At 44.2% G+C, this 8696-nt stretch overlaps 1 protein-coding gene across 1 annotated transcript; it reads left to right on the top strand.

Moving 5' to 3' along the window:
* Nucleotides 1-265: 265 nt before the first annotated feature.
* syt5a (synaptotagmin Va) lies at nucleotides 266-7634 on the top strand (the record flags this gene model as incomplete). The annotated part of the gene is given in 10 exon segments (XM_083780502.1): nucleotides 266-310; nucleotides 313-362; nucleotides 364-425; nucleotides 2022-2200; nucleotides 2738-2824; nucleotides 3126-3293; nucleotides 3880-4047; nucleotides 4761-4878; nucleotides 5142-5275; nucleotides 7425-7634. Coding segments are annotated over 10 exon segments (1221 nt in total).
* Between the last annotated feature and the right edge of the window lie 1062 nt (nucleotides 7635-8696).

Genomic DNA, 8696 nt, shown 5'->3' on the forward strand with positions numbered 1-8696 from the left:
AAAGTGACTGGCACATCGAGTGGCAAATCGAGTGGCAAAGCAACATGCAAAGTGAGTTTAACATTGTTTAACGTTGTTTAATGCAATCAGATAGGAGTTTTCTGTTTGGATGTATGGGCTGTCAAGGCCAGAAAGTAGTTTTTTGCCACTCAGTAGGTATTCCTGCATAACTTCCGGGTTTGATGATGATGTCACGCGCATACCCTCTATAGTGGCGCTTCTGACAGTTTCTTTGTCTCCTCCTCTTTGTGGTTGCAGCGCAGCAATGCGATTGGTCGGCACGGCGGGGGCGCGGCTCCGCAGGGCAGCGGAGGAGAGGAGGAAAAGGAGAAAAGGGAGCCCCCCCCTACTCCCCCCCCACATGAACCACCACCAGTACAACAACATGAAGACCAAGTTCTTCAATGAGCTCACACACCTGCCAAGTGAGTGCACATACACGTATACACATTTTTTAAAGATGGAGGTTTTTTTTCCCACCCTAAAACATGATCATCAGGTATTATTATAATGGATGGAGGAAGAACATTTTCCAAAATGTGTTTATGTGGACACGCCCACCAGTTCATTAAGTATGCCTGGTTTGCCTGATGGGTGGTGATGGGTGGTGATCCCACAGCTGTAGTTGTATGATAAAGGGGGAGGGGTTAGGGGAGGGGCTGATATTACTGTTTATTTCATTGGCCCGTTTGACTGTCAAGGGTTCAGCCTCCAGGTAGAAACTCTAAATACAAAGTTAATACACCATTGCACATACAAACTACTCCAGGGTGTCTAATGAAGTACTGTCACCTCATAGACACATGAAAAACTGGAAAAATACATATAGCTATAGCCGAAAATAGCTGATCTACAAGTTATCAACGCATTGTACTGCAACACTTTGTGAACGTGTAGATCGGCTATTTACGATGTGTGAACCCCACGTGTAAATATGTATAAATCAGGCATAATATCTAATATCTAATCCTATATAACCCCAACTTCAATCTTCTTGAACGTAAAACAACTATTTCTCTCGTGAGGATTTTCTATTCCATATAGTAATACTAGTACACAAACACGCACGCACGCACACACACACATGCATGTGTGTGCGCGTGACATACTCATAGACGGCACCCTTGTCATTAAATATCCATCTTCTACCAATAGAGGGTATGCGCATGCTTAAAGTGAAGGGCACATCGAGTGGCAAAGCAACAGGCAAAGTGAGTTTAACATGTTTAATGCAATCAGACAGGACTTTTCTGTTTGGATGTATGGGGCTGTCAAGGCCAGAAAGTAGTTTTTGCCACACAGTAGGCATTCCTGCATAACTTTAACCGGTTTGATGATGATGCCACGCGCATATACTCTCTATACCATAATGTTGTCATTTCATTGTCTTATTTGTATACGTTGTCTCATTTCTTCATTTCCCCCGTCATCTTGCCACCTGGCTTGTGCCTCATGAAGATCATAAACTCAGAAGTAAGTTCTTCTCATTCTACCTTCAATAAGTTCACTTAAACCCTATAGTATACTTTGCCGTACGATTGTGTCGCTTGCCGATTTGAGCTTGTATAGATCTGTCATTTTCTATAACACAACAACAAGTCAGTGATTTTGAACCCTTTTCATTATCCATAATTGTTTTAGCATTTGAGCCACGGGCCACCATTTGATGAGATTCAGCCTCTCAGATAAGACCCAATGATATTTTGTTGTCGTTAGATGCGATTTTGTCCACATTTCCATGCTGCATAGGAGAGATAACAGGCAAACATTGATCAAAATAACAATTCTTCTACCTTCTCTAATCGTGTAGACTTGCAAATTAAGTACTAAACTTAATGTAACTCTTGAGAGACCATACGGGTCCATTTCACGGGTTAAAGATCTAATAAGGGGTCGATTTGGTTATGCCAACTCGTCATCATTTAGCTGGGGACCACTGGTTGAAAACCACGGATTTAAGTGGTTAAAAATGTCTTCTTTAACTGACCATATTGTATGTGCGTCCCCGTCCCCCCTCTTAGTGCCCATGTGGGCCATAGGGGCCATCGTGGTGGTGGTCCTAGCCCTGGTGGGCTGCATGGGCTTCTGTATCTACAAGAAGTGCATCAACAAGACCAAGAAACCCAAGAAGGTCCGCGAGAGGAAGGGCGGCCGAGGGCGCCGGAAGAAGGACAAGGAGGGAGAAGAGGGTGAAGGAAAGGTGAACAAAAAGAGGGCCAAGCAGTGTTGATTTTGTCGGGCTAAAACTACGGCGAAATAAATGTTCGTCGACTATACCTTTTTTACTAAGCTATGATGACTAAGACTAAGACTGCTGACAATTTTGTCAACTTAAAACTAGACTCAAATGTCAGGGAGGGACTAGTGAAGAAGACATCCGGTAGAACTAAAAGACAAGTCATTTTGTGTTTGGTTGTGCTCGGGTATGGTCCCTGAAAATAGCAGATCTGCTATTTTCAGCCGTTACAACACCACCGAGGCCTGCCAAAATCCATTTTAATCGACTAAGTCAAGTGTAGATTTAGTCTACTAAAATCTTCTGATATTTACTCGACTGAAACTATACACTGACACTAAAACATTTCAGATTACTTAAATCTGAACTAAACACAATCAAAATAAACACTAGGGCCAAGGAGAGTGAATTAGATCATGGGTCGGTTAGAGATGTCTCGCGTTATGTCATTTTATTTGTATTTTAATTTTGTTTTGTTATATCAATCATCACACGCTACAGGAAGGCGAGGAAGGGAAGGAGGAAGAAGAGAAGGAGCAGTTGGGCAGACTGGAGTACACCCTGGATTATAGCTTCACTGATAATCAGGTGCGCACGTACAGGCACACACACACACACACACACACACACACACACACACACACACACACACACACACACACACACAGGGTTGGGGGGGGGAGGAGGGGTCGACGGACAAATACGTATAATTTTGGGGGTCTTTGAAATGTTTTAAGTTTTAAGCACCACTGATATAGCAACATACTGTACTTTTTTATTTTTTATTTTTTACATTCAGGGTACAATCGGCCTCAGGTCCTAATGTGTTAAATCTCTCTCTCTCTCTCTCTCTCTCTCTCTCTCTCTCTCTCTCTCTCACACACTCCAGCTGGTAGTAGGTATCCTGCAGGCAGAGAACCTGCCGGCCATGGACATCGGAGGCACCTCTGACCCCTACGTCAAAGTATACCTGATGCCGGAGAAGAAGAAGAAGTTTGAGACCAAGATCCAGCGCAAGAACCTCAGCCCTGTCTGGAACGAGAGCTTCACCTTTAAGGTCTGTTCAGCTCAGTGTTGCCAGATGCGTGATAATTAGCGTATTTGTACGATAATTGTACCCTCTATACAATGTATGATCAATAATTACAAACATTGTAATGCCCAATCTTTGTGAAATTTCTAAATTCCCTGCCTGCTGATTCGGGATCTGGTTTGGTCTTTCCCATAATCTGACCCTAGATCTGTAGGCTATTTGGAGGCATTAAAAACACTGGTCGCATCTTTCAAGTCCAGTTCATGGCTTTTATTTGTGTAAGGTCCATACAGCATATCTGATGCGATTTTGTCACATTCTTGTCTCAAACAAGGTATTTTCTTACACTAAATACGCTATTCTTAGTGAAATTTCTCCTTTTTATTGCTGTGTATGGTAGTTTTCATTCAAATACGATCATTTTAAGCCTCCGGTTCTATCATTTAACATTTCCTATCTGGCAACACTGGTACAGTTGTATATAAGTTACTTATGAGTCATAAGTTATGACTCATTGACGCTTATAATGATACCATGATACCATTCGTCATTACATCTTTACGTTCCTTGCTGTCTGCTTGTCTTTACTTATTGGTCTCTCTCTCTCCAGATCCCCTACATCGAGCTGGGAGGTAAGACTCTGGTGCTGGCGGTGTTCGACTTTGACCGTTTTGGTAAACACGATGTCATCGGTGAGATCAGGATCCCGATGAATTCCATCGACCTGGCTCAGGCCATCCATGAATGGAAGGATCTGGATGGAGGAGAGAAGGAGGAGGTACGGAGGGGAAGAGCTTTAACCCATTTCAAACCAGTTCAAGCCACCAACCATTACTTTATACTTATGCTATTCAAAAATAGCAGATATACATGTGCCACTTTGCTTGTAGATGGTATTAAATGAAGTGAATATTTTTTTGCTCAAATCTTTGCTTCTGGGCATCCCTGGAACAAAATACTTTCCGGCCAAATACATCATTTTGGGTGTCCTTGACATGAAAGGGTTTGAGCACCATAGGGTTTTCAGGAAACTGTTAGGATTTGATAGTTTTTGACATTTGTAGAATCAGCCTCAGGTCTTCAATGTACAATATTTAAGTATAATATTTGACTCTGAGATGTATTGGAAATACTCAAGTAAAGTACAAATACCGCAAAATAGTTTTTTAGAACAGAACATGTTGCTCATGATGACATCCAGTTGTACTGTATGTTGGTTGCAAAATAAAAGATGAAATAAAAATGGGTTACAGCATAATTCTATGAATGTTATTTAGATGTGTGCCATTGCTTTTCCACAGATGCTAGACTTTAACGTTTCCCCTATCATTTATTGACTGGGTTCATGCCATGACTTTGCAAGCTTCTAATTGTGAAAAATTTCAAGTGATATACTGTCTGTCTGTCTGTCTGTCTGTCTGTCTGTCTGTATGTCTGTCTGTCTGTCTGTCTGTCTGTCTGTCTGTGTCTGTGTCTGTCCGTCCCTAACAGCAAGAGAAGTTAGGGGACATCTGTATCTCTCTGCGCTACGTTCCGACGGCTGGAAAACTGACCATCAACATCATGGAGGCCAAGAACCTCAAAAAGATGGATGTCGGTGGACTGTCAGGTTAGAACACGCACGCACACACGCACGCACGCACGCACGCACGCACGCACGCACGCACGCACGCACGCACGCACGCACACACACACACACACACACACACACACACACACACACACACACACACACACACACACACACACACACACACAATCTGCATGCATATTCATAGCCTCATTTAAATTATTCCACTCTTTCTCTCCGTCCTTCCCTCTGTCCCTGGTCTCTCTCTCTCTCTCTCTCTCTCTCTCTCTTTCTGTGTCCAGATCCATTTGTTAAGGTGGTGTTGCAGCACAACGGGAAGCGTCTTAAGAAGAAGAAGACAACGGTCAAGCCGAACACTCTAAACCCGTACTTCAACGAGAGCTTCAGCTTCGAGATCCCCTTCTCCCAGATACAGGTAAGCATGCCAGCCAGCCAGGGTTCTACAGTATTCTATGACCCCTATACAATTCCTTCCAAACGTAATACCTCATAGTAATACCCCATAATAGTCCAACCCATTCTGAACGGGCACCCATTTTGGTGTCAGGATCATGTTATGCTTTAGCTATTGAAAAATAGCAGATCTACAAGCTCATATCGCGCCACCGAGTGGCGTGATACGAGCTTGTAGGTCTGCTATTTTTGAAAAATCGAAGAGCGACTGACATTTCTAGAATCTGATCTCAGGTCAGAATGGGTTCATCGGACCAGTGTGTGTCCGGCGGAAACCTCGTATAAATCTGATCTCAGGTCAGAATGGGTTAAAACCGGGAAAGCATCTGTGCCAAAGATTGATATATATATTTGGCCACGCACCAGAATCTGAAAATGTTTTGTGCCAGGGACCCCCCCCCCCAGTGTGGTAAGAAAAATACACTTGAAAGAATTTTCAAAAGGGGCCTTTCTTTGTGGAGTTTGCATGTTCTCCCCGTGTCCCCTAGGATAGGTACCCTCACAAAAAAATGCAGTAGTCCTATGGTTGGGCCCTGCAATAGTGAATAGTCTATAGAGCGTCTCAGTCCCGCCACCCCCAGGAAATGATTCCCTGTTCATTTTCCTCATAGACATTTCAAAAAGTATTTATTTAAAGACCTTTTAAGCCTCGTACAAAGCCAACTCGAGTTGTGAGAAATCATGACAACAAACAAAAACTTTCGGGCACTTTTTTTCTTGTTTTTCTTCTTTGTAATTATTTGTTTGGTTCAAAATATTGTGTTTATTGTCATGATTTGTCACAACTCGAGTTGGCTTCGTACGACGCTTAAAAGGTCTTTAAATAAATACTTTTTGAAATGTCTATGGGAAAAATGCATTGGGAATGATTTCCTGGGCCTGGCGTCGTCATGACGCTCTATACTGCCTCCACCTGGTCAGTCCGGCTTGGGACTCCTCCTCGTGCAATGAGGGAAGCATGAGGTCAGTCCGGCTTGGGACTCCTCATTCATTGGAGGAAGCATGAGGTCAGTCTGTTGCTCTCCCCAGGTTGACAGAGGGAGTGTAGCACCCAGGATTACATTAGACAATTGATACTGTGTGATAAAAAGTGTAAGATTTTTCAAAGATGTTCGAAAATAGCAGATGTACAACCTCGCAGCGTGGCACAAAGACGTGAGCCCATGGCACAAATCCTTTTCAGATTCTGGTCCAAACAGTCAAATATATATCAAGTTGGGCGTCTTTGATCTTGTCGTATCAAAGAAACTGAGGATTTCAAATATCTTGGATCATATGTAGTCAGTAGCAGAAAGGACTTCCTGACAAGGAAAGGACTGGCCTGGAGCGCTTGCAATAAGCTACATCTTTATATGGCAGTCAGACATCTCCAGAGCTACCAAGATCAAGAGTTTCGGGATCGTCTTGACGGAACATACACAGGACTCCTCATGCGTGTCCAGAACCTCTCATGGAAGGACCATCCCACTGAAGCTCAGATTTATGGAGGCACCCTCCCCCCCCCCCCCCCCCCTCCCCCCCCCCCCCCACATCTCAGTTGTTGTGGAAGACCAGGTCATTTCGGATATTCGTCTGTGGAGACTACCCTGCCCATCAAGAGGAACAAGACCTCTCACATTTAGGGACACAGATGTGAGTAGGGACACAGGACTGACTGTGAATGAACTTGGCGTGTTAATGAGCAACAGAGACCAGTGGAACCAGCTTGTGTCGCAGATCTCGAGGGCACTCGAAGGATGATGATGGGGGTCCTTGGTACTAACATCTTTGAGAACCATTACCTCAGGTCTTCAGCCCGAGCAACACTGCCACACTACGGGGGTATTGCCCTGTAGTGTAGTGTGGCAGTGTTGCTCGGGGTGAAGTGGGTAATGTATATGTTTTGTAATAATAATCCAAATCTACAAAGTAACTACGTAGTACTAAAGTTTTAGTGGAGTAAAAGTAAAATACTTCAGAGATATAGTGGACTGAAAAAATTGTACTTAAGTACCCGTACTTCCACCACTGCTTAAACAGATCAGTTCTTCCTGGCAAAGGAAACCGTTGCACGATTGCCGTATTTAAACGCAAGCCGCAGTTATTCTCTCTCTCTCGCTCTCCCCATGCAGAAGGTGCAGGTGCTGATCACCGTGTACGACTACGACAAGCTGGGCAGCAACGACGCCATCGGCAAGGCCTGGATCGGCTTCGGCGCCTCGGGCGTCGGCCTCCGCCATTGGGCGGACATGCTGGCCAACCCGAGGCGTCCGGTGGCCCAGTGGCACATGCTGCAGCAGGAGGAGGAGGTGAACGAGGCCCTGAAGGCGCCTGTCCGCTAAACTACACTGTTTCCCACAAACACTGGGTCGGTCGGGACCCATTTGTGGGTTCGCCACCTGGGACACATTTTTATTTAAATGAGTCCCTTCATTTCTGGTTTGTGCATATTTTGTTTTTAATTATTATTATTTCAAAACATTAGAAAAAAAAACATTCCCCAAAAAAGCAATACTTTTCATGAAATTCAATGGATTTTTCAGTAATTTCAAGAAATTCCATAAATTTAAAAATAAATTAAAGTAGTGAAATAGCTGATCTACAAGCTCACAACGGGATCACGGCTCACAGGCAACTACTGCGATAAACACACACACACACACACACACACACACACACCGCGCGCACACACGCACACACAGCTGATCAGCGAATTTTTTGTGTGTTTTCTTTTTTAATTTCTCTCCTCTCCTTTGTTACAGTTCAATGTTAATCTCGGTTTCCTGATTATTTTATTTCTCCAATGGAATAGCTTTAGTTGAATGTTGTTACGTCGCCAATTACCGTATCTGTTTTCGATGCTGGTTAAACTCATGGTTTGTGATTGTAAATATCTAATTGGTGGAAAAATAAATCTAATAAAATGGTTTAAAAAAACAACTCATTCATTCTTATTGATTGTTATACTGACATATACACGTGATTTATGTGTGTGTGTGCAAATGGAAATGGTTAAGATGTTGGCCTTCTGTGAGGGTGACCAGGGTTCGATTCCCGGGTCTTACACTAACGTACAAAACAACTCTTTAATGTTTTTTTTTTGTGGCTTTCACCTTTATTTTATATTTTTTATAGAGGGACAGACAGTAGGCTGACAGGAAATGGGGGAGAGAGATGCAGTGAAGGGAGTCACGCTGCCAGGCTCGAGCTACCGGCCAGGGTGCCTGGAGGCTCGGGCTACCGGCCAGGGTGCCTGGACCGCTGAGCCACGGCCCAGGCTACCGGCCAGGGTGCCTGGACCGCTGAGCCACGGCCCAGGCTACCGGCCAGGGTGCCTGGACCGCTGAGCCACGGCCCAGGCTACCGGTCAGGGTGCCTGGACCGCTGAGCCACGGCCAAGGCCT

Source organism: Protomyctophum parallelum, assembly GCF_964188405.1.
Source record: "Protomyctophum parallelum genome assembly, chromosome: 13".
Taxonomy (NCBI): domain Eukaryota; kingdom Metazoa; phylum Chordata; class Actinopteri; order Myctophiformes; family Myctophidae; genus Protomyctophum; species Protomyctophum parallelum.